Source organism: Tachypleus tridentatus, unplaced genomic scaffold (assembly GCF_004210375.1).
Source record: "Tachypleus tridentatus isolate NWPU-2018 unplaced genomic scaffold, ASM421037v1 Hic_cluster_2, whole genome shotgun sequence".
Classification (NCBI taxonomy): Eukaryota; Metazoa; Arthropoda; class Merostomata; order Xiphosura; family Limulidae; genus Tachypleus; species Tachypleus tridentatus.
In genome coordinates, this window is record NW_027467782.1 from 31180738 (window position 1) to 31205834 (window position 25097).

General features: G+C 33.6%; 2 protein-coding genes and 1 non-coding gene across 4 annotated transcripts in view; 1 reads left to right on the plus strand and 2 right to left on the minus strand.

Moving 5' to 3' along the window:
• The window catches only part of LOC143242414 (proliferation-associated protein 2G4-like), a 32434-nt gene that overhangs the window by 1975 nt on the left and 5362 nt on the right, over positions 1–25097 (minus strand). The window contains exons 4-5 of one of the 2 annotated variants that reach the window (XM_076485778.1): positions 22730–22857; positions 22375–22523 (exon numbers count right to left, since the gene is read on the minus strand). In XM_076485778.1, the coding sequence (XP_076341893.1) occupies positions 22518–22523; positions 22730–22857 (134 nt within the window). In that variant the 3' untranslated portion in view covers positions 22375–22517. Of the gene's footprint in view, positions 1–22374; positions 22524–22729; positions 22858–25097 lie in introns of those variants that run through there. The other variant, XM_076485777.1, reaches the window with a different exon arrangement.
• On the plus strand, positions 2727–6374 carry LOC143242809 (uncharacterized). Its single transcript, XM_076486311.1, has 3 exons — positions 2727–3025; positions 3899–5031; positions 5963–6374. Exons 1-3 carry the CDS (start codon positions 2969–2971, stop codon positions 6018–6020), a joined length of 1248 nt encoding a protein of 415 aa, XP_076342426.1. The 5' UTR covers positions 2727–2968; the 3' UTR covers positions 6021–6374.
• Positions 18541–18704, minus strand: LOC143243465 (U1 spliceosomal RNA). Its single transcript, XR_013024591.1, has one exon. It is a non-coding gene; the product is annotated as a U1 spliceosomal RNA (small nuclear RNA).

Sequence of the window (25097 nt, forward strand, 5' to 3'; positions counted from 1 at the left end):
GACACCCGGATTCTAGTTTTATCATAATTCCGTAGATATACCCATGTGCCATTGGGGAACGTCAAGTTTTATACTAATTATATATATAATTATACATATCCAGTCTTTCCAACACAAATTCGAGTTATAATATCGGCAGTGGGAAGAGCACAGATAGCCCATGATGTAACTTTGTTCTTAACAATAAACAAAGTTTTCCTTCTCTAATGTCCCTCTCTTGTATTGCGATAAGTCTAGGATTTACAACGCTAAAATCAGGGTTTTTATTCTCTTCGGTGGACCCAACAGATAGAAAAACATACACATAGAGTATAGCCAGGTGGTTAAGGCACTCGACACTTAATACGAGGGTCACGGGTTCGAATCCCTGTCACATCAAACATGCTCGCCCTCTCAGCAGTGGGGGCGTTATAATGTGACGGTTAGTCATACTATTCGTTGGTAAAACAGTAGCCCAAGAGTTGGCGGTGGGCAGTGATGACTCGCTGCCTTCTCTCTACTTTTACGCTTCTAAATTAGGGACGGCTAGCGCAGATAACACTCGTGCAGCGCGAAATAAAAAAACAACAACAACAAAAAACCTTCTCTAATACTGTAACACAGAATGTGCGTCTGTCTGTCTATTGGTCATGCACTGATGTCATAGCAAAATACTGGGTGACTTAAATAGTTTGGCTTCCTCTCACTTACAGTAGTTTAGTGTTTATTGAAAATTAAAGACATATTTGGACTAAAATATACAAAAAATTGCGACATTATAAGAACAGAAAGCTACTGTATTTTGTAACAGTAACTTACAAGTTTAGTTTATATTTGAATGTCTCTACTGTTTTAATTATCTCAATAATAATTCATTGATGAAACCATGCCACACTACTAGTCTAAAACCTAATATTCAGTCAGTTCTGAATTATCGTACAAGCAATCAACAGACAGACACGCACGCGCGTCATTGCGAATGATTTTAATGAGACAATCTATGGAAAGAAAAACAAAGTGATTCCCTATATAACAATGTATATTTAGGCGAGCCAGCGAGTTTTAGTAACAGTGCGTTCATCAATAGTCTATACGTCATGTTGCCTAGCAATTATGATTAATTTGATATTGTTGTTAAGAGAGAGGCTGAGAATATCGAATTAAAACTTGAGCTACGAATTTGAAAAAAATATTTGCTGTTTGCTACTATAAAGAGTCCGTTGGTTACTGAGGTTTGTTTTCATTATTTGTTTCCATTTTTTAAGTTTAAAATCGTAGAACAAGTAAGAGTAAAGGTTACCTTTATAAACGTATAACGTCCCATAAAAGACGAAGTGCATAAACCTAATAATCCGCGCGAGGCCTAATACTTTCGCTAGCAAACATACGAGGGTAGCTTTGGGCCCAAAGTGTGAAGACAAAATTTTTCTGTTAGATGCCGCTTATTTTTTTCTACTCTGGTTACTGTCCACAGCGACTAAATGATTTTCTCTCGTAGCATTTCAGTAAAAGTTTACAATGCCAATAAACGCTTCCTCTACAGTCGCGCAGATAGCCAAGTGATTTCCGCAATAGAACACCAAATCACCCTCTTACAGTCTATCAGAGAAATGGCTGTCTTATTATAAACCATATTTACAAGAAATTTATCGAAACTGAATAAAAAGGTATTAGTGTCTCAATTTTGTCGTAGAAAGAGAATCGCTTCCTTCAATATATAAATTACAAGATCTCCTGTGTAAAGGTGCAGTTTCCAACATTACAAAAATATATATGTTGTGTTGCGTAAATATAAAGAACGAAAACGAAGATTGGAATACAGCCGATATATTTATTATTAACACAAAGTTTCTGTCCTTTTACTCTTCACACAGTGTAACACTAATTCTCGTATTATCTCTATCACTTCAAAGTGGTGCAGGAGTTCGATTTCGATGTGGCTTTGCTGAAAGAAAAAAAACAACACACACACACAACGCCATAGTCCGGGATTCCTCTAGGTTGCCATAGCAGATAATCAATTGTGGTTTTACTATAAAAACACAAACAAAATGACTTACCGACAAAATTTCAAACATTATAAATTGAATATGTCAATAATTTGGTTTACATAAGAAACGAAGAATTAACGTATACCGCTCAGCCCCATATGAATATTACGGTCATATTGATCTTTATATATTTATATCTTCATTTATTTTATTCAATATACCGCCCTCGAAAGAGTGAAATGTTGTTTTTAGTTTGTTGGAAGCTAAGAACAGTGGTACACCACGGTTTATCTGTGCTCTGCCCATCACGTGTATCGAAACACGGTTTCTAGCTTTATCGTAAGTCCGTAGATATACCCTTGTGTCACTGGAGAACTTCAAATTTTATACTAATTATATGTATAATTGTACATACCCAGTCTTTCCAACACAAATTTCGGTTCTAATATCGGCAGTTGGCAGAGCACAGATAGACCATGATTTAACTTCGTTCTTAATAATAAACAAAGCTTTTCTTCTCTAATGTCTCCTTCTGGTATAGCGGGAAGTCTAGGATTTACAACGCTAAAATTAGGGTTTTCATTCCGCTCGATAGACTCAGCAAAAGCCAGATGTGGCTTTGAGAAAAAAAACAAAAAACCACACATACACACACACACATGGGATATAGCCAGGTTGGTAAGGCACTTGACTCGTAATCCGAGGGTCGCGGTTTCGAATCCCCGTCACACCAAATACTGTAAAACTTCAGTGTTATCGTACTAGCAAATCGACAGACAGACACGCATGTGCAAGATCGCGCATGTTTTTAATAAATGAGTCTGTGTAAAGAGAAAACAAAGTGTTCCCAATATAACGATGCATACATAAGCGAGAGAGCGCGTTTTAGTAACAATGCCTTCCAACAATAGTCTATACGTCATGTTGCCTAGTAATTATTATTAACCTAATGCTGTTGTTAAGAAAGAGACTGAAAGTATCGAGTTAAAACTTGAGCCATGAAGTTGATCAAATATTTGCTGTTTGCTACTACAGAGAGTCCATCAATTAAAGAGGTTTGTTTTTTATTATTTGTTTTTGTTTTTTAAGTTTAAAATTCCCTCTAGTCTTACACTACTAAATTAGGGACAGCTAGCACAGATAGCCCTCGAGTAGCTTTGTGCGAAATTCAAAAACAAACTAACAAACTAAATGCCGACATAGTTATCAACCTAATAATCCACGCGAAACCTAATACTTTAGTTAGCAAACATACGAGGACAGCTTTGAGTAATATATTATTAATTGTTCCCTTATTTATACACAAGTTTTAACACTTCCAACACCTTGTCAGTGTTTTCTTAAATAATCGATACGTTTCATTTTCTCTCCATTATATATATCATTTTAATGTTTTACATTAGGTTTAATCTTAGTTTAAACAAGTCTTTTGACAAACATTTAGTTTTCTCTTACACGTATGGGGTGGCACGAAGTAACGTGTTTTTGGCTTCTTTATCTCATGGTCCCAATGGATATGAATCCTTGGGGTGGCTATCCTTAAATATATAGCACTATTCGCTGATACTTTTATAACACACCACAACATGAAACGCAGATCGTGTTTGTCAGCATCATATCTCGAACTCGAGATCCTCGATTCCCTAATCTGCTATGGTAACGACAATGCCACACTCAGGCCACTTTACGTTAGTGTAATGTATTTAGTGATCTATTAAACACTGTGCTAGCGACCACCAGCTTCTGCAACGTGCTACATTATACACTCAAGTCTTAAAGGTTCGTGTTATATTATAAGAAACAAAAACTCGAATATTATTGTCGTATTACACTCATCATTGTTTTTTTATTAAATCTTTTATTACTATTATGAAAAGAAAGGTGATTATCATCACTAATATTTATCTATTTGTTCACTTTATTTTCAGAATTACAAACCCATGTTTTGGCAACGTATTCTTAGATTTGCTTGCCTGGTTTTGGTTGCCACAGTGGTGGAAGGACAGAAGATATATGACAATCTTTATCCTGACAAGTCTTCTTCCACTGATAAAAACGAACTACCGAAAATACCAAATCAAGGGTACAATAAGCAGAATGACATCCCTGCAGTAACGCATAAAAATAAACTAATGTATCAATATTTAGGCAATTGGATAATGAATACTTCAAAAAAATATCTTGATTTCGTTGGATCTGATCGTAATAATCCTGAACAGTATAACCACGATTACAGACTAGATCAGCGGCCATCCTACGGAAGTAGTTCTGAATTAAAGAAAATTGATATACCCATGAAAGATCAAAGTATATACAAATTTCTAAACAAAACTCATAATAAACATTACCAAAAGTTTAATTACGGAGACGCCGACAAAGAAGAGCACACTAAAAACAATTTCAGTTATAATGGGACAATCCAGAAACTTTTTTGGGATAAAATCGAACTACTGAAAAGAGCAAATCAAGGGTACAATAAACAGAATGGCATCCCTCCAGTAACGCATAAAAATAAACAAATGTATCAATATTTAGCCAATTGGATAATGAATGCTTCAAAAAAATATCGTGATTTAGTTGAATCTAATCGTAATAATCCTGAAAAGTATAACCACGATTACAGACTAGACCAGCGGCCTTCGTACGGAAGTAGTTCCGAATTAAAGAAAATTGATATACCCGTGAACAAAGACGCCAACAAAGAAGAGCACACTAAAAACAATTCACAATTTTCCTTTCGCTCAAGAAAGAAATTTATGCATGAAATTATACTCAAAGAAACTCTTAATTATATTATGAAACGTTTAATTAATGAAATGGCTAAAGAGCGAAGCGTTACTGGTATCAATCATACAAGAAGCACAGAAGAGCACACTAAAAACAATTCACAATTTTCCTTTCGCTCAAGAAAGAAATTTATGCATGATATTGTACTGAAAGAAACTCTTAATTATATTATGAAAGGTTTAATTAATGAAATGGCTAAAGAGCGAAGCGTTACTGGTATCAAACACACAAGAAGCACATCAACTGAGATTCCTACTACTGTTACACCATTGAAGTAAGTATGATTTTCTGCCCAATGTACGTGTATGTTAAATATTTAGCTGCATGACAAGTTTAAAACTTTAAACAGGTACTTTATAGACGTATCATATATACTATGTTTAGATAATTAGTTGTGAGCACAAAGGAAATTCTCTGGTTTAGGTTTACGATTGCAGACTAGGTAGACTAATTGTGTTTTTTTTAAACCTAACGTTTAAAAGAATAGAAAAATCAATAACCCAGACGCTTTTGGAAAGTGGACTTTCTTTCATCGGGAGTATTTATTTTATTACTGTTTATTTTACTGCCCGTAGATTTTCATCTGTTATAAAACACCTCATTTTGCTTACAACGGCTTGTATGCGATTTGTTGAAGGTTTCTACAGCAGGCTAACTTTTCAACATCTAAATCATAGCTTCAACATTATGATCATTAAATATACGAGGGGTCCGTGTGGCCCCAGGTGTGAGGTGGATATTTTAACGTGTACTAACAAATGTTAAAACTAATAAATTTAATTTATCTGATTTAGCATTGATATTTGACATTTTTCATCTTTAACAAACAAATGATTTAATTAGGGATACCTGCTCCACAAAGCTTCATTAAATGCCTATGGTAAACTGAGTCCTTTTTCTTTTCTTAAAATAGTTTGCCTTTTAACACAGTCTTAGTCCTATTCTTTGTTTTCATGTGTAAGAAGTTTCCCACTAATCTAAAGTACTGTAGAATCACATACAATATTCCTCTTTTTTATTTTTCCTTGTAGGTAATGTAGTATTAACAATTTGTTTACTGTCAAGGTTTTTATTTATCATGTCTTCATGGACTGTTCCTGTGTTAGATATTTAAAATATCAATTCTTTGTAATAATTTTCATCGATGTAGGTATTTTGTAAAAAAAAAAAAATACATTTTGGCATTTTGTTTATTTATTACTTAGGAGGAAAAGGGCGAATTTCAATGAAGACTTACTAAACCAGCCGAGGAAGCAAGGATAGCCAACCTATCATGAATGGTCATCACATGCAGAAAAAAAAAGTGTACATTACTTGATCTTATCCTTGCTGTACCCTGTGACATGATGTTGCCTTTGTTCTTTGTATTTTGACACTGACTTTCTCAAATTAATGTTTATATTTGTTGATCTTGGTTAATATCATCACACTTGACACAATATGAGAATATTTTTTCTTCATCTTATTAGTGTTTATTATTATTATTATTATTATACTTCTTTCTGCAATTTTTTTATTTGAAGTAGAAAATTTCAAAAGATGTCTTGGTTTGAGAAACATTTAATGAAAGTAAGTTATTTCAGTCTTTTGGTTATGGGAAAGAAATAACAGGTTCTATTTGTGTTTAGTAGTATTTTTGGAAGCCTAAGTTATGAAGGTAATTGTTTAGATGTCTAAATCTGCAGATGTCCATTCTGTTTTGTAAATAATATGAACATTCAGTGGAGGATATTTTTTGTGTGCATATAATTTAAAACATTTTCTGTCGGTGTGTTATGGTTGTGGTTATCTTTCAAAATTTATTTTATCAGTAAAAATGACTAAGTGTGTAGTTTGAATGATACTTTTGTCTTTACAAAATTAAACGCCCTTTGGAAAAAATGAATGGCATTATAAGTTATTTCAAGGATACCATGCACTGAAATTATGTCAGACCAACCATTTTTCTTGTCATAATTACTTTGATATCAGCTGTGGTAACTTTACAAAGAAACACATTCTGATTTGTTTACATTGTTCAGGTAACCAAGAGTAATGTGCAGTGGTGTAATTAAAGAAGAATGCTAACATTCAAGGATATTTTATTTTTAAATTGTACTTTTAAATTAAATCCTTCTTTTACATCATTGACAGGTCAAGACTACATTAATTTTTTGGGGTAAAATCTCTGGATAAGCAAAAAAAAAAAAAACATAAATGAAGTCGTTTAATTTTGAAGCATCATTTAACAAGGGAATGAAATTTGAAAGCCTTCTGTACACATTTTGAATTTTTAAAAGTACAAGTATTATTGCAAAAGAATAAATATATGAAAACTGACTCATTTTTACCAAACCAAACAACGAACTGGCATATGGCTCTACAAGGTGTCTTAATAACAACAAGATCAAAGCATAGTTCCATAATCATCATTATTGTTATTTGTATATTCTGTGGCACCTTAAATTGTTATTTTTCATGCTACATTTTACTTGTCGATGTGTAAAACGTCAGAGATAATATTCTTCTAAAATGTATATACATTTTACCTGTAACATTCTGATGTACATTAATATTCTAACACGTATAAAATGAGAAAAAAACGTAAACAGATGGCCAGTAGAAGACTTAGAAATAGGAGGTACTAACGTCGACACGATGGACGAAAATTGCGATAGTTTCAAAAGTAAAGAATATAAAGAAACTTAAATATAATGAATGTTAAAAAAGAAATAATTTGAATATATGAGGCCCTGAATCTCTAAACTCAATACTTCAAAAACCTTTATTTACATATACACCTTCAACGTATGTAAATTATTCTTTATTCAGACCGAGCCTCTCAGTGGCTCAGCAGTAAACTGAGGGATTTTAACACTATAAGTTTGTTGCTCTTTCCGTTGTGGATGGCATGCTCAGTGCAGATTTCTGGATATGTGAGTTTCCACCAAAAATTCGTGTTATAGGAAATTTTAAAGGCCGTCAATGTTTGAGAAACAGCGTGAGGTTTAATTTCTGTGTCACATTCTTGTTAAAAATGCTCAAGTATCTGCGGTCATGCGGCTGCAAGTATACAATGTCCTTATATGTAAAAATATAGGGCACAGTGACCTTAGTTAAAGTCGTCGCGAGAACGAGACAGCGATTTGATAATTAATCAAGACAAATTATCTACATTCATTCTACCCCTATGTATGGCCATTACTTAAGTAATTAATTAAACACAAAAGTAACTTTATCAAACCTCACTCATTTTAACTGTAACACAGAATTGTGCATTTGTGTCTTTTAAGAGGAAAATAACTTGGATAACTCCATCAATATGGGTATTAATAGGAGCTAAATAGGTATCAATTATAGTTAACAATGAACTCCATACTATATACATATTGCTGTGTATATAAACAAACCTATTCCATATAATTTGAAGTTGCCTCTTTTCATTACATTCTGATTTCAAAACATATGTACGGTATTTAAGACGTAAAATAGGATAAAATACAAACATAGAAAAATGTTACTGCTTATGTAGGTGAGGGTAATGGTAATGTAGTTTTGGTATGTTTGAGTTTTTCGAAAGCATTTAACAATGTGATACACAGAAGGCTTGTGAAAAAAAGTCTCGAAAGATGTGGGAAATAAGTTAGCAAATTGGGAAGAAGAGTGGCTGGATAAAAAAAGCATAGGGTTGTTACAAATGGAGTTCAGTCAAACTAGACTAATGTCACAAGTGGGGTACTTCAGGGCTAACTCTTAGGACCTTTGATCTTTTTGATCTACATCAATGATATAGGTGAAGGAATAGTCAATAAATATTTAAATTTGCAGATGATATTAATGTCTTGGTTGTTGCTGATTGCAAAAAGGATGCTGCTGCTTTACAAAAGGATTTATATCATTTATTGAGTTGGGCTAATAAATGGTAGGTGTTTTTTATATATTAAATACATGATTATAATTCGCAATTTGAATTATAAGTAATCCATGTATCTTTGTTTTCCAATGTAGATTTTAAATCATTATTCTGAGCGTGTTTATAAATTGAGTGTCCGAATAATTTGCCTCTAAAACGTTTATTACATGTCCCTTTTAAAAAGTAACAACATCTCGTAAGCACCATGCGACGCACCTTAAACCAAAATGTACTTATGATACATCCCTTTCTACTGCTACCCATAATGTAGCAAGAAGAGAATCGTTTTCCATTCTTTACTATTGTATTTAAAGCCTTGTCTACAGACAATGTGACAAAAGGAGATTTTCGACTTAAACCATCTGTAGCATTGAAAAGAATTTTGACTAATGATGCAGAAAAAATTTCCAGTTTTCAGAGTAGTGACGCCACTTTTCTCCCCTGTATTCTTAAATACATGATCACCATCAGTATAGGGGTGTCGGGTAAATGCTGCTATATTATCTGTAGATGTTTTTTTTATCGACTGGATGTGACGTAATCTGTTTCGTTTCTCCTGGAGAAATGGAAGTTTCACAAGGAATATTCATATGAAGTCTTATTACAATTTTCCAAACACACCACGGGTACTGAAACTGCTTTGAAACTTTAAGCTCTTTACTGCTGAGCTACGTGGGGGAAGGTGGGGTGAAAAAACTTTAAAATATATCAAATTTTGGGAGGCAACAATGCCATACTTCTGAAGTTTGAAAGGTATATAGTTTTTTGCAATCTAAAAATTAAATATAAAGATGAAAGATATTAAATAATTAAATTGTGGTAAAAAGGTTATATGTGTGTAAACACAATGAAAATACACGTGAGCGCATGCGTCTCAATATCTACCAGCTCTGGAATATTTATATTCACACACATGCGTTATAGAAAAGCAAATCTTTCAATCCTTTCAGCCCGGCATGGCCAGGTGGTTAAGACACTCGACTCGTAATCTGAGAGTCGTGATTCGAATCTCCATCTCACCGAACATGCTTGCCCTTTCAGCCTTGGGGGGCGTTTTAATGTGACTATTCTAAAATAGTTAACAATGTGGTCTTTGTGGTCTATCTTGATCAGAAATTCAAATCATATGAATGTATTCACGCAAAATTATTGTGATACCATTCAACCTATTTCTCTAATTGAGTGTCCACAATATATTTATCTAACAAACTGATGCAATAAATAATGCGTTTTAATGCAGAGGTAAACCAGTGCTTGTATCTTAGTAATGCTGTTGTGTAAAAATATACAATTAATTTCTTCTGGTGTCTTCAATCATGCATGATAAAATATATCTCATAGTTTTTCTTGTTGATATCAAGTGAATGTTTTATTCTTAACTTTCTTCAATGTTTTTGAGGTATCTCATTTTTAAATATTTTTTTTAATTTTGATGCACTTTGTTTTAACTGCCATAAAATGGTTGATTTATTTCTCTTTTTATCTATCTGTATCTCTTACCATTTCTTTGTATCTATCAGTAACCAACACATATTGTTTGTAACTTTTCAAAACCTAAGCTTCGTGAAAAAAATCAGTAAAATGAGAAGAAAACAATATCATAAATGGATAAGTACATCATGTAGATATTAACAAAATACTACTTTAGCGTTGTAGATAGTTAAAAAATACTACATTTTAGCGTTGCTATTCATGCATGTACACTATACTTTATCAAATTTTAGCAGGGTTTTGCTTTAAAAATACATTTTTAAAGTGTTTTATAATATTCTGTTTTTTGTTGTTGTTCTTTTTTGAATAACATAGTATTTATGTTTGGGAGTTTGAAAACTACATGCAAAAATATAAGAGGTAAACATTTTTGAAACTGTTTTGCTGTTATATTGTAGACACATTTGTGGAATACTGAAGGTTAAGTACTATACATTAAAATTATTTTGAATATGCATATCAATAAATCACGAGACAAAAACAGCAAGACAAAATTAAGTCGATTTGTTTTTATCCATTCTAGTTACCAGCGAAAGTCAACATTCCCATTATTTTATAAAGGTCGAATAATCAACAGGCACACTTTTGAGCTGAAGTGTAATAACCATTCAATGTGCATCATCCAATCAAAAATAGGTATCGATTTATTCCCTCAAGAAATTGTGCACAAGTGTACTTAGATTATCAAAATTAAAGAATAACCTCACACTTGATATTTATGTGACAAAATTGTAATTTCCATTAGAAATAATTTACCTATGTGTTTGTTGTTCGTAATAAAAAAACAAAAAATTGCTATTACTTTGAAAAATGGTCTTAAATTTTACAACTTAAAACATTTTGTAAGGTTGAAATTTCACAGTAATAAAAGAAATTATAAAATATCTGATTTTAGTTTATGCGTGTTTTTATTTAAAATAACAATGGTCATTTTAATTTATTGCCACTAGATGACAAACTTTAGCGCATGGTCGAAATGTTATTTTAATCTATGAGTTGTTTATGAATCTTCAGCTATCAAAAACAAGGATAACTTTCATTTAAAATATTTAATTTGCACCACCAATCAGTTTTTCTTTCTACGCACCGCTATTTCTATAGTCAGTTAACTATTTTATATAAAATAAACATTTCTATGACTGAAGCAGTTTAAGGCTAAAGAAATGCTTTTCGTAACTTGAAGTTTATAAAACAACACATCTAGAATTCTCACGCTTGAATTTTCTTCCGCTCATTTAGAGATTAGATAGAATATTTATCGCGAATGATATTTTAAGTAACATAAATAATAGCTAATTACGTTGAATATGATTTGCTTATGCACAAAAAAAAATACTGTTTTAATATTCTATTAGTTTTAAAATAATATGTGAATATTTGTATGGGAATAATGATTAAAATATCAATAATTTTTAGAAGGTCTAATGTGAGAAATGAAGTTGCACTTAAAAAATAAAAGAAAATTATAAATGACATTTATCGGTGCCTTCATTTAAAGCAGTTGCATTTATTTTATTTTTTTTATCACGAGGCAAAATAATAAATTATAAAATGAAAAAATAAAACCTGGAGCCCTAACATCAACATCGTGTCGATCATGATGGCAGGCTAAGAATGATAAACGGATAATGTAAACTTTGAAACTGTGCAACAACATTGTATTCAGAAATCTTAGCTGTGAAGATGATAAAACAATACAGTTACGTGGTATTTTATATTAAGTACCTAATTCGTAGAGCATAGTTATCCAAGAAGAAACAAAATATATCTCTTACGTCGAATAAGATATTAAACTGTTCTAGAAGCATTTTAGTCTAGTGTTGTTAATGATTTTGCAAAATCACACTCGAATTTAACATTTTATAAATGACTTGGACAACAGTGGATTTTACTAGTGATGTTGCGAGATGTTGTACGGTGAAGCCGTAATACGACTACGTTGACACATCGTCCGAAACGACTCATGAATCTTCACGGACTTGGCTAGCTTTCAATAAACATTATTAGTCTTATCTACATAAAAGATCACAATTTCTAATAAAGTATTTGTACTAAAAATTAATGTTTTAATATATGGAGTCCAAGTAGTCACTACTCCTAGTGTAAAGTGATTTCAATCTGATATTTAAAATACTTTTCTCCATTTGAAAATTAACAAATTTATTTTTTACGTAATCCGAAATAAATTTCTAACTTTTTTCGAGAAAGCTTCAAATATTATCTGCTACATTAACTTTCCTAATTTTATGTGAAATCGTAACCACCATACAAAATAAATTAAAATTATCCGTCTCCTTTCTTTCTATGGTAACTTTAAAATGTAGCAAGAAAACCATAGTTGCTTAAACGAAATAATATAAAGTTCTTAACGTTATACACCTGTTTTTAATTACATTTAATTGTCACGTGTAAGATACCAACTTCTACAGCTTCATTTCCTTTGTCCAGTGTCAGATAATGACTTGTACAGCTTTCTTTTATTTATCACATGTGAGATACTGACCTATACAGATACTAGATTGTACAGCTTTCTTTCCTTTGTCACGTGTCACATACCAACTTATAAAGCTTAATTTCCTTTGTAACGTATCAGATACTGAAATATACAGCTGTTTTGATTTGTCACGTGTCAGCTACTGGCGTATATAGTTTCCTTTAATTTATCACATGCAAAAGTTTTGAAAGCCAGCACAGTCCTCGGGGTAAACATTCTTCTCTTGCTCCCTTTCTCTCTCTTTTTTAACATTTTAAGAGCTTATTAAAGAGAAGATCCTAAATTAGAACAGTAACAAGTTCATAAACAAGTCAAAATGATAGACGCAGCCGTTTTAGTTCAGAGTATAAGCTTGAAACATCAATAAAGTAACAACAGATATTTATTAAATGTATAAAGTAAAAAGTATTTGTTAGTTATTACTCAAGTTATAATATCAGTTATTTTTTAATCAAGAGTGTATATGGAAAGAAAAGCCAAAACTATGCTTTTATGATTAAATGAAGATATAGCTAAAAGATGCTTTGTGGGTTTTACTGTATAACCAAATTTCTTTCCTCCAGGTCCACGGGCAGCTGCCTCCATTGCTTCCATGTCAGCGCGTCTACTGACATGCTATTATAATCGCGGAATAAAACTTTGCATCAGAAAGTCCTCGACAACTTTAAATAACCAATCTGTTAACTAAAGTCATTTCAAAACAATGTGTTTTGAGTTCTACTGTTTTATAGTTCTGATAGAAGAAATTATTAGCACCACAATGGCTCAGGGGTATGTCAGCGGACTTACAATGCTAAACAACGGGTTTCAATACCGTGAGGGACAGAGTACATATTGTCTATTGCGTAACTTTGTGCTTAATTAAAAAACAAGGAAATATTAAATTTTTTCTTTCTGAGGCATCGCTAGGTACATAGAATCCTCGAATAATTATTTTAATAAACAGGAAGTAATGAAGTATAATAAAATATGTTTATGAAGTAGTGACCACTACAAGAACATAGCGAGAAAGTTGTCACTCTATGATCAAATGATATCTTGTTTAAAAAGAACTGACATTATCATAAACAACAGACGAATGATTCAAAACAGAGATTCAGAGAAACCCGCTGATAATCTTCTGTTATGTGTTTAGACTGGAAGAAATAGATGCTGTCAAGATTAAAAGGTGGTATGAAACTTGGATGATGAACCTTGGATAATGGACCGACAGTACAGTATGGGCTGGTGCTTCCGGTGAATGATTAACTAACAAACTTAAAAGTTCGTAAACAGGAAAGAAACTTTGACCATTTGAAGATGTATTCTAACGAGCTTAGAAATTCATAAACAGGAAGCGAGCTGGCACTTTGAATTATGAATAGGGCGACAAATCACTTCTCCACTCGTGTAAAAGGTTCTATAACAGACGCCAGAATAGAGAAAAATATTGCAAGCACTCCGATCGTTCAAGGCGAAGGAGAAAAGATGTCTCTTACCGTTAGTAGAGTGCAGATAACTCTCGTGTAGTTTTGTGCCAAATTGAAAAGCAAAACCGTTAGTAGAAACGCCAATTCTGGCGTAAGCTCTTTGTAAGTATTAAAATGCTATTATTTCTTAAATATCAGTCATCATGTTCAAAAGATAAATTGTGTAGATATTAAATGATTGTTGCCTTAAATAAACGTGTTATTGGAACTCTTAGTCTCGAGTCTCTTTGTTTCAACTGTAAAGCCTCGAGTTAGTACCTGCGTGCTCCATTAGCCCACTGCATCCTTACTTTAAATAAATATTTCATGTTACAGCAGGCAATATTAGTCGAAACTCCAACGGCTAGGCCGAAACATCACACTCTGCATGTCTTGAAGTCAGCTCACGACCACGTTACATTTCTTTCTGAAGCCGAACTGAATTTGTGGTATCTTTATGTGGATGTATATTTGATCACTTTTGCTTTTTTTACCGTCCCAAAATCCTGGCTTCAGTAAAAATTCCACTTAACACTAAACGTCGGGACTTTGAATCAAGGGTACAAATGTTCGGAAAGTCTTTTGTTTGTTTGTTTTGGAATTTCGCACAAAGCTACTCGAGGGCTATCTGTGCTAGGCGTCCCTAATTTAGCAGTGTAAGACTAGAGGGAAGTCAGCTAGTCATCACCACCCACCGCCAACTCTTGGGCTACTCTTTTACCAACGAATAGTGGGATTGACTGTAACATTATAACGCCCCTACGGCTGAAAGGGCGAGCATGTTTGGCGCGACGGGGATGCGAACCCGCGACCCTCAGATTACGAGTCACACGCCTTAACACGCTTGGCCATGCTGGGCCCTATAGTGCATAAGTCACTGTGCAGTTTTGTAATCATATTTTATTTAGTCTATTTCAAGCCAGCAACTGATAGCGGTGTTTAGAAACAAAATAAGAAGGATCCAGGCCTGTATTGATGTCAACGGGGTCACTTTCAACATTGTTTATGATTGTCACTCATATTTACTTCCTGTATTCTTTTTTGAAACATGTCTGTTAATAAATATTGTGCACAGTGACTTTCCGAACACCCTGTATAACTTTTTTTAAAAAATTAAGTGACTGATATCAATCATAAAAGAATAACTTTAAAAAATTGTTGCCTGCAAAATTTATGTACATGTCGGTTCATGTATGTTTTTTTATCTCTGTGATTCACTAGAATAAGGCGTTGAAATTTATATAATTACTAAACAACCACTGTAAATTATTATTACTGTGTGAAAAAATAAACATTAGTGTACAAATACATCATTCATTCCTAAACTTTTGTTTCGGCCATTGGTCTACCAGACCTGACACAGCCGTTAATTTTTTACAAGGTAACAATGCCGTAAGCGTCCACTAACAATTATATGCAGTGACGAATTTTATTAACACTATTACACTTTGATTTGTGTTGGAATTACGAGAATGTATCAAACTTTATATCTGAAGCTGGGATTTTCAAAATACGAAACAAACTTAATGAGACCTATCGTTATTGCTGTGTATATGTATAACTGAACGTCGGCTATATTTCATTACAAATATGACGTTTTGACTTCTAAAATATTGCGGGTTGTGCTCACAACTACAAGTTACTGCAATCCATTTCTATTATTTAACCTGTATGTTTTCAAAGACCACGGAGTTGGTCAGGAATCAGGTGAGTGGATGTATAGATTGTTACTACTACCGTGAGTTTTCAAAATCAATCTCACCCTCACCATTGAACCTATAAACATGCGTGTAAATTATCCGTTCAATTTCCGAATGCCACGTCATTTTACACATAATTAGTGTCTTCCTGTGAATAGGAAATTTGGCAAATTGCAACCTTGTAAAATGAACGACAAAGTATTCTGGTTACATGAACGTTGTATGCAAATTACTCTATAATTACACCTGCAATTAAATGGCAGTCAGAAGACATTATATAAAACTTCTAAATTATAAAGCATGTTAAAGTAATTTGAAATCCCACTATGCGACGAATACAAGTTTTCAAAATGTTAAACGTGATACATAATAATTTAATTTCATTCATAAATACAATCTTTACAGAAAGAAGCATTGGTGTACTTGCTACATACAAAACTTAAGAATACATCTTTAAAACTAGAATACTACAGAAGTGAATGCTCATGACCTAAGCCCTTAAATCTAAGTATATTATTATAAACATGCCCAAGACCTATCAAATTCTGTGTACGCTATTGTATTACAGAATGCAAGATATAGAGCAAACGCAGTAAATAACTAAGTATGTTGTAATTCAAATTATAACAACCATAAACCAAATTGCCAAAGATGTAGGCGATAAAAAAATTAGCGAAACAAACGAGTACGCCAAAATAACCAAACAATTAAAAAATAATATACTTATAATTGCTGAAAAACAAAACAAATTGAACTATTGCAAAAGTAATACTATTTACAAAAAGGGTAACATAATATAAAATTGTTTGTTTTGTAATTAAGTACATAGCTATACAAAAGCCTATCTGTACTCTGCCCACCACTGGTATCAAAATCTGATTTTTAGGGTTCCAAGACTGAAGGTCTAACACAATTAATAACTAAATACGTATATAGTAAAGAGGAATACTATTATTCTTTGTTATCAAACACAAGATTTCTTATTCAAAGTACAGTTAAATTAATTTCCTCCATCGCAAATAGAATACAACTACCTCCAAGAAAAATCAACCACAATAGTTTTAAATAAAGCTGTGAATGTAAAACAACAACAAAATGCATCATATCTCTCAAAACGATTAGCATAAATATATAATGTAGGAGCTAAAAGTTACGACAATAATAAAAACTCGTATTTCGGAAACCAAAATAAAACATAAACAAAAAAAGATAACAATAATGAATTAACAAATTAAATAATAAACTTAAAAGTTTATAAATATTATGTATTTTGATAAAATTGCTTGCAAAATTATTGAAAAAGAATACCAATTTTTAAGATTCATGTCACCTTATGAGATTAGCTGTATCAGAATGGTTCAAATCAAACCAATTGCAGTGAGGTTACCTTTTTTTGTCACTAAAAACACAATGCATAAATTAATGCTTCTGACATCCTAGTAACAGGTAAGAAACATTCTGAAGACTGTAGACATTTTTGTTTCACAATTTATTTCTCATCAGAAAATTATTGTTTTGCATGTTGCATGTATGCAATTTCGTAGGAGAGGTAGCCAGAAAAAACACGCCAAAAATCATTTGTGATGACGAAAAACACACTTGAAGTAAAAATGTATCTCAAAAAAGCTGGTATGGGTATAAAAACTTTTATTAAAATAAAGTAGAGAACAACGTTTCGATGTTCTTAGGTCGTTTTCAGGTTAACAAAGAAAGAGTTTGTAAATGACCATTGCTGGGCACATGTATTAAAGGAGAGTGTAAACGTGTACGGGATCGTACATAGCGTTGCAGTTTGATGTTAGGCTATTCATTAGTGTAGTTATGTATAAAGGTGTTCCTTCACATTGGTTTTAGTTGTTGCATAAGTAGAACTTCTTTTATTTTGCGTTAGTTTCCCAAATTAGTATCTGGGCGTTTTCTATGGGCATGTTGTGCTTATTTGATTTGCAGTGTTCAAAAACATGTGAAGGTGTTTGTGTTCTTTGAATCTGGTTTCCAAACCATTGACAAAATTATATGCACACACCTAGATCAACAACAAACAAACAATAATCAATTCGAGGATACAACAAACTACAAAACCTTACACTGCTGCACACCACAGTGAAAAAGATAACCAACATTTGTAAAACATCTTAATAAAACAACTTTCCAGTAAACACCAAATTTATTGAAAACCAAGTGGAAAACTAAAGCCCATACTATGTAAGAACTACACTGACAAACACAACACGCGCAGGTAGCCCTCGTGAAGCTTTGCGAGGAATTCAGAAACAAACACAACATAAGCATACTAAGTTGGGAAAGAAATGCGAAATCTAAGAAGTCCCACTGATACAACAACTACAGCCAATATAAAGGAACATCTTTGTACCTGTACCAATTAATAACCTAACTGCAATGCCACCTACAATCCCTTACATGTTTACACTCTCGTTCCTGAGACATGTGCCTAGTTACAAACTTTCTCTTTGTTAACCTGAAGATGACCTAAGGTCGAAACATTGTTCGCTACTGTATTTTAATAAAGGTTTTAACACTCATACCAGTAGTAAGCTTCACTGTATAAAAGAACATTTTAAGCAAGGTAGAATTTTATTTTACCTTAGTTGCGTATTATTTATAATCTCTCTTCAGACAATAAGGAGGTATTGAGAGTTAGGAACGATTCAACATTGTGAAGTTACACACTTTTCATTATTTACATACAACTTCATTTCTCTAATAACAAATTGAATTTTTCTTTTCGATTTTACTACAGGGGATAGCGCGAACGCAGTCCTCCACTACCAAAAATTACACGCTCCATCATTCCCAGTTTGGGATAGTGGCATAGTTCCACCCACCCAGAGTGCAATGGGCGAGCCTCGCTCTGGAGAAGCCACCTTGTTGATAATGGCATTCTCAGCGCCAGGTAAGTATGCTCTATAACAACAACAAAACTGACAGGTATTTTGTTTTGAAGTACTCTATCCCCTCCGGGGGTGCTCAGAAAGATGGCCTTTCTCTTCGCCCCACTCGTGATTTTAGGGTATTGAAGCAGCTACCCAAAGAGAAGCGAAAAAAAAGTGACGGACGAGATCATCCTTAAATAAGGTGCGAACTCTGAGCAAGCAAGGAAGACGAAAGACCGACAAACTGACACCAGACACCCATAGATGATATGCGAATACCACAAAATCAAGGGCCGATTTAGGGTCCATCAGGGCGGCCGGGATCTGTAAATCCAATGCCAAAAGTTAGATGTGTGGGAAACGGGAGAACCCAGGAAAACCCACTTTCACTAGCTGGTACCAATGATCCAGCTAGTACCAGTTTAGCTCATTTCACGAGGATGGAGGGTCGCACAGGGAGAAAAGTGGGACTATGTCACGATAATGTTTTACCCTTATCATTAACGTGTGAAAGTCATTGAGAGGTGGTGAGTCTACTGCACTGTACGACGAAACTCCAGGTTGGGGCTCTAGAACTTGTTCAAGTAGATTCTCTGGGTATTCCTCAGTCGTTTGGGAAAAGTTATGTCTTCTGTGTATTCTAATTTTAATAGCTTGACAGATGGTAGGATGCTTATCTGTTATAGTTGACTTATCCGAATAGGTAGCTTGTGTAGTTTGCATCTGGGAAGACATTTTAGAGCGAAGTGTAATAGATGACGTCTCAGTGAATTTGTTGAGAAACTGAGGCTTGTTCTGTACATGACCAGTGGCCGTATCGTCGCTTTTCTGAGAATGGTTGTCGTTCTTCATGATAAAAGTTTGTGAAGAATTCGATGGCGGTTTGACAGGAGACGATTTGACTACAGACTTGGGGGGTGGGGTGGAAGAACGGATTAGATGATACGTTAGGTGGCGAAACAGATTCTGGTTGCTTGGGTATCCACGGATTGAGTGAGCGACGGCACTAAAATGATAGATGTGACAGTAACAACCATTACGTAAAATCGTATCGGCAATATGTTTAGTGGTTGTTACCATTTTCATGAAGTTGGTAGCTTGTCTGGAGGCTTTCGAGTAGATTCGGTGCACGGCGTATATCTCGAAATTTGTTTGACTTTCAACAGCGCATTTGATTTCACTCGGTTGAATGGAATGGTATATTCTTCTCAGGAAAACAGAGAAAAGGTTTATGGGCCCTTAGTTGGTGAACATTTAATATTAATTTGAGTATTCCACGGCTCACAAAAGTATGATAAGTCCGTAGGCGTTGACGGCTGGAGGAGAATACCTCCCCGGCGAAGGATCTGGGTTCTAGATGGGTCTAAGGAAGCGCCAGGTTTAGCCTGCGCGATAAACGTGACTATTTGAAAAGGCGAGAGTTGGGGTGGCAGACCGTCGACGATTACGGGCGGGACAGGTGGCGAGATTGGCACAGTGGGACCAGTTAACGAGAACGTCATGCTGGTAAAGGGGAGGGAAAATACACGTCTTACTTGCTCAGTGTCAAAGCTAGGAATGAACGAAAATGTTCTGTACTCTTCATGTAAGGCTTATATAAACACAAACGCAAACTAACGTGGCAGGGGTTTAGTTTAGAGAGAGAGAAATCTGAAGAATTCTCTCTCCAACTGGGGTGATCAGGAACGTTGTGGTTCCTCTTCCTCCCTTCTCGTGAAAAATTATTGAAATTTGCCTGGGGTTTTTGCCTTTCTTTTATTTTGACTCTTTTTAGGTGAAGGAGTGAGGCTGGTCATAATACTGATGAGCGAGACAAAGGCAGCACCGGAGAGACCAGCCAGGCCAGAATCCAAAAAGCAGATTTCAAAGTAAATATGAACGCGAGACGACCCATTTCAGGGCAGGACAATAATGTTGCCTTGGCTGGGATCTAAAGATCCAATGCCTGAGAATTGGATGTGGGGAAACGGAGTGCCCGAGAAAACCCACTTTCACAGGACAGGTAAATCTTTCGGTGCCTGTAAGGTTTATCCTTTATGTACTTTGTTGTGTGATTTGTAATTGCTGAAATATGTTGTATGGTGAAAAAAATGTGAAATGCCGTTTTTGATTTATGACTGTATGTTGTTAGCATGTTTTTTTTCATGTTAATCTTTTGTCGAAAGTGATGTATTTGCTCAAGTTAATAGGCGTACTTACGAATGAGAATTTTGCTTTTTCTAGAGTAATTTTTGTCTTTTTAGATTTTTGTTAAACGTGATTGCTTGCGATTTATTTGGATTAAAAACGCTCTCCACTTGTTACTCAGATTGTTTCATATTTCTTGAACGCACTGGGTTTTTTGAGGTAATCCAGATAGAAAGATCTTTCGTGTCTTGCTTAAGGCTTATGTAACAACACTTTGTAGTTTTAAATAAGGTGTAAAAATAAAATGTTTAATTAGTCTGAAAAACTTTTGTAAATACTGAAACAACTTTCAAACTTTATAATGGAACGTTTTATTATCTAGCACTTTATTTATATAAAATAAAACGTTTTGTATAATTTCACATTTATGAAACGTAAAAGACATATTTGAGATTTTTAACCTCTCGATTGGAAGCGTTTGTCTTGACGGCTGCGCCACCTAGCGCTGTATTTTGTTTCTTTTCAACAACATTGTAGGTACAATTAAGTTGTATGGTTGTTTCTTTTATTTAAAATTCTTTGTTTTTTGAATTTCGCGCACAGCTACTCGAGGGCTATCTGCGCTAGCCGTCACTAATCTAGCAGTGTAAGACTAAAGGGAAGGCAGATAGCCATCACCACCCACTGCCAACTCTTAGGCTACTCTTTTACCAACGAATAGTAGGATTGACCGAACATTATAACACACCCACGGCTAAAACACACAATATTTGCAAAAAAAAAAAAATCACGTTGGTGATGATAAGCGACCTGAGATACATTTCGACTAAACAGAGTTCATAGATTATGTTTGTTTGTAGCTAAGAAAAAATACTTTATGGATTGTAATGTGTTTTGCTCACCATAATTACAGAAATTGGGTTTCTGTCGTTATACGTCCGCAGAATTACCGCTGTGTTACTGGTGAGAAGTGTTCATAGAAGTCCAACATTTCAATGAAAAAAAGAAAATTCACTATTAAATTGAAGGACAAATGTTGACTTATTCATTTTCAAGAAACTGGTTTATTTTGACGAGTAAAGAAACTAGCACGTCACGTTTGACACAGAATGGCGAAGGTTCTTCAAATGTTAAATACTCATTTGTATGCCTTCAAATCGCTTTATGTCAGGTTATTAGACAAATTTTATAAATTTAAGTTAACTTTATGAAATCATTATAACAGAGCTATTTACTACTTCATTTATGCTGTTTTTTTCTTTTTGCTTATCCAGTTATTTTTTCAAACAATGAATGTAGGTCAATTATATCATTGACCTGCCAATAACATAAAATAAAACCTCAAGAAGGATTTAATTTAAAAATAAAATATCCTTGAATATTTGAATTATTCTTTAATTACATCACTGCACATTACTCTTGGTTACCTGAACAATGTAAATGAATCAGAATAAATGTTTTTCTTTGTAAAGTTACCACAGCTGATATCAAGATAATTGTGACAAGAAAAATGATTGGTCTGACATAATTTCAGTGCATGGTATCCTTGAAATAATTTATAATGCCATTCATTTTTTTCCAAAAGGGCGTTTTATTTAGTAAAGACAAGCATGGACCCACAGTCTCAGCCAATTACATCATGCATAAAAACACTTCATCAGGGTTAGCTTCCTAGTAGGAATTTGCAACATTATGTGTGACTCATTTCCAAATATCATTGCTAACAAGAAACAAAAAATCTCCTCAGTGTTTTGAGATTGGCTTGTTCTTTAACAGTATACACAGTTTAACTGGCTGGTTCTTTTCATTAACACAAAACAAATTTTGCAGCAACACAAAAATTTAAAACTGTTGTCAGAGAAGGACTTGTTTTTTATTAAATGATACTCTCCCATAATTGTATATAAAAGTGGCTGAAAAATTTACCTTGATGGTATCATCTTTAATGTCATGTTCTGTTTCATACATGTCCCAATCCACTGCTTCACCCGTTATTTTGTGCGAGCCAGAAGGCATAAGTAATACAGTAAATTTAAACTGGGCCACCAGTTCTCCTGTGAGAAGAAAGGTAGAGCATGTTTTATAGTCATCATAATAACATTAACACATACAATAACAGAAGGCAATGTTTATGTAGAAACACGCATACAGTGAATGGATCAGTAAACTGTTTGAAGCATATCTACCAAAGATACTTGTTAACTTATATCTCACATTAGCTGCATGCTGTTCATAAACATGGACTTGTGTAACTGTTTGGATCCTTCATAAAAGTGCCAGTATTGCACATGGAATTTGACAACGAATATCAACAAAAACTTCATCACTAATTTACACTGCTGGTGGTTAACTGTGTGCCTTGTCTGGTTAAAATTCTTCTTCACTTTGCCATTATGGACCACTTATCAAAACTGTTAGGAAGGAAGCACAAAGGTTTCATGTTTTGTCTCTCAGAGAGAGACAAAGAAGTAATGTGAACGATTTATCAAATGTTCAGAAATTTAATGTTGTATAAATATATTACCAAAAATATTAAATAAATAAAGTAGTGCAAAATACGATAAGCAAGATAGATGATACAATAAAATCCGAAACTCTTAAATAAAAATACTTTTATGAATTGATGTTACATAATGTAAGCTTTGGTGCAACATAAGTTTGTATAAATATCAACCTTGTTTGACACTAACTTGTAAGTTCTTTAAAAGTTTTATTTGCCTGATAATTACTTTTGTTTTCCAGTAAAAGCATAATTATCATGAATATTGTTTTTGTATCAGCATTTTTAGTAAACACTTAGTTTTATATCCCTGCAGAAGTGTAGTTTCTTTGAATATTCCTGTACTACATCCCAGCAGATTTCAATGATTGTACTCCTGCATGTTGTGTTGACTGACTACTACATATTTTTAACAAATAACATACTTTCACAGAAATTTGGTGAAACATCCTTTAATATTCGTTGTTCTAGTTATTCATATGCATATTAATAGCACAATAAATTAGTAACCCTATCTCAACAGCTAATGGGTCATAGGCCATGTCATTGCATTTGTTGACTTGCTCTTAAAGTTTTATTGAACTATTACTCTATGAACTTATCTCCCTAAGTTTGGGTTCAAACTGTACACAATAATTCACATCTTCATATTAAACATTATTAAATTTTTTGTAATGTAAAAGTAAATATCAAACAAATGCATCTAAACGTTGATTTGTGTATGTCACATGGTATGTTAAACTCAGTACTGGTTCAAATTAGATGTTTGTGACGCCAAAATACAAAGTCTATAGTTCCGTTTGAATTAGGAACTCAAATTATAAATATTGACAAACTAGAACGTAAAACAGAATCTTTTGATCTTTATTTGCTGAGCTATCACTGTATTCATGCAGTGCAACAAACACAGTGGTCCTAGCTCACCTCTTTCAGTTCTGGAAATGGTCCCTTATATACATTTACTTCTAATATGCCATGTCAGTAAGCCAATGGAAGCTCAAAATTTCCCCTTAGTGATTTTCTCAGCCATTTTCATAGAAAACAGTTTTCTTTCATTTTTTTTCGAAACAAACCTTTGTGCTGGTAAGTACAGTCTTCAGCCAGTTCAAGATTTTGTTATTGTTTGGAAACAAAAGCAGCTAAGTAATTAACTAGATAAATAATGGAATTCTATGGTACAAATGAAGAAATGTATGATTTTTTGGTTATTTAACTGTAAATATATCTGAAAACAAAAACAAATAATTTTCCTTCACATTCTCTACATGTTAAATTTCTTAAGGTGTAGCAAGCTATAAGCAGCAGAAACAAAATTGAAAGGTTATAACTAGAAGAGATAATTGTTTGCTTCACTTCTTTATTTACTGTTCTATGTTTTAAGAAAAATATGTTTAAGAAGTTGTAAGTAAATAGTAATAATACATATATTTATAATTATTCAAACATGACTGTAATTTACCAAATACTAGTCCAATAAAACAAAGCCCAGATAGGTCACTTTGTGAAAACAAATAACAGTTTTATGTTATTGGATATGGTAACACGAGTGCATGTGCTGTGTCATTGTAACTTCTGCATTGTTATTCAGACATGGCTTAAAGTTTAATATGGTTTGGTTTATTTTAAAGTTTGTGCAAAGCTACATGAGGGCAATCTGCACTAGCCATCCTTAATTTAGCAGTGTGAAACTAGAGAGAAGGCAGCTAGTCATCACCACACACTGCCAATTTTTATCAACAGTGGAATTGACCATAACATTATAACACTCCCATGGTTGAAAGGGTGAGCATGTTT